Genomic DNA, 2,089 nt, shown 5'->3' on the forward strand with positions numbered 1-2,089 from the left:
AAAGCGATAAGTAAAATCAGAGAAATGACGAAGCAGCGTGTGTATTAGCGTGGTTCAAAAAATTTTATTCTGAGAGAGGATTTGGGGCACCTTCCAGTATTTTTCCTCTTGCCGAAAGAGGTGCTGGTACCAAACCTTACGTTTCTAAGTAGATATAAGTTTAGAGGATGTTCATGTTGCTCATATTTTACTTTAGGAGTATTGTGTACATATATTAATCAAACAATTGGCTAAACAACCTAAGAACATTTCAAATTTCAACTATGGAAAAAAAACATCACAAGATTCAGCAGTCGCGGCAACAGTAGCTTTTTATAAAAATCACCAATATTTTTGCCAATTTCACAGCGACGCAGTAGCACATTTCGACGTTTTTGTGCACCCTGTACTCGNACATCACAAGATTCAGCTGTCGCGGCAACAGTAGCTTTTTATAAAAATCACCAATATTTTTGCCAATTTCACAGCGATGCAGTAGCACATTTCGACGTTATTGAGCACCCTGTACTCGTTACAGTAGGAAATTGAAAGCTCGTATAGATATTGCAAAAATAAAAAGGAAACAACTAAGGGGGTGCCCCGTNCATCACAAGATTCAGCAGTCGCGGCAACAGTAGCTTTTTATAAAAATCACCAATATTTTTGCCAATTTCACAGCGACGCAGTAGCACATTTCGACGTTTTTGTGCACCCTGTACTCGTTACAGTAGGAAATTGAAAGCTCGTATAGATATTGCAAAAATAAAAAGGAAACAACTAAGGGGGTGCCCCGTTTTTTATGATGAAAGTTTTTCCCCATACAAAATGTCGACCACTCTAGTGTGTATACATAAGTAAATAAATAAAACAATTGACTCATTTAGTCTCTACTCATAGCAAAGACAGTGGGTTAGTTCTTGATGAACACTGATAAAAGTATTTCTCTAAGAGGGTAAGAATCGCGTAAGATATTAATAATCGTTTCCAAATTGTAAAATTCAATTCAGTATATAGAGAAAAATAAATTTATTATTGTGAAATATGTGCTATATATGCACATATATACATACGTACATATTACTTTTCCTATTAATTTAATTGAAAAAGCTTTAANGTTAGTTCTTGATGAACACTGATAAAAATGTTTCTCTAAGAGGGTAAGAATCGCGTAATCCAAATTGTAAAATTCAATTCAGTATATAGAGAAAAATAAATTTATTATTGTGAAATATGTGCTATATATGCATATATATACATACGTACATATTACTTTTCCTATTAATTTAATTGAAAAAGCTTTAATCTTCAAAATAACCCAGATGCAAGAGACGAGGCAAGGCACTTTCCAAATACTTTATATATTCTGCAGATTTACATAAATTGCGACGATACTCTTCAGATGTCATAACCGAATCCATATCGATATCACTTTTCTTTGCCATCCACGTAGGCAAAAAAGTGGTTAAGAGAAATAGCTCTAAAATAAAATAACAAACGTAGTTGTTAACAAAGCGTCAAGCAAATCTTTAAGCGCCAAAGTATGTAACTACTTTATAAATAACTACTTACCAAAGTGCTTGTGACGCATAAACTGCTTATGGATCTCAGTAAGTTTTGGCAGCTCACCTTCAAAGCCTATTTTCTTCAAAGTGTCCGTCAAAGTAGTAAAATAGTGGTACACAAGCGCTGGAAACTCCAAACGGAGATCCTCATCCAAAATAAAATACTTTGAGTATATCAAATCCATCACGATGGGACCGACATATCCGACTTGATAATCCAGTAACATTACATCTTCGAATTTACCAGTTTCTTTGTTATGTTTAAACATCATATTTTTGCAATGAAAATCGCCGTGACAAAGCACATAGAAAGCGCCAGGCTTGGGCGATTCCCGATACTCATCAAAGGAGGCGCGACATTGTTGGAAGGCTGTTGATTCTACAGCCGCAAAGTAGGGCACATATTTGCTCAACGAGGGTGTTTCTCTTAGCACTTCTATGAAAGTCGTAATTCCTCGTATCACAAAATCCTGTTTCGCTAATGCGGACATGCTGAATACGCCTTGGTAAAACTTATCGAAATAATGCGGCTCCTGTGGGAAAATGAA

The 2,089-nt window shown here is 35.6% G+C and overlaps 1 protein-coding gene across 1 annotated transcript; it reads right to left on the minus strand.

The window, feature by feature from the left end:
* Window positions 1–1,201: 1,201 nt before the first annotated feature.
* LOC108371212 (uncharacterized) lies at window positions 1,202–2,080 on the minus strand (the record flags this gene model as incomplete). Its single annotated transcript, XM_017626717.1, has 2 exons — window positions 1,202–1,456; window positions 1,549–2,080. Coding segments are annotated over 2 exons (711 nt in total), but the record flags the coding sequence as incomplete, so codon positions are not given.
* Between the last annotated feature and the right edge of the window lie 9 nt (window positions 2,081–2,089).

Source organism: Rhagoletis zephyria, unplaced genomic scaffold (genome assembly GCF_001687245.7).
Source record: "Rhagoletis zephyria isolate East Lansing unplaced genomic scaffold, Rhagoletis_zephyria_1.1 Rzeph_scaffold_04786, whole genome shotgun sequence".
NCBI lineage: Eukaryota > Metazoa > Arthropoda > Insecta > Diptera > Tephritidae > Rhagoletis > Rhagoletis zephyria.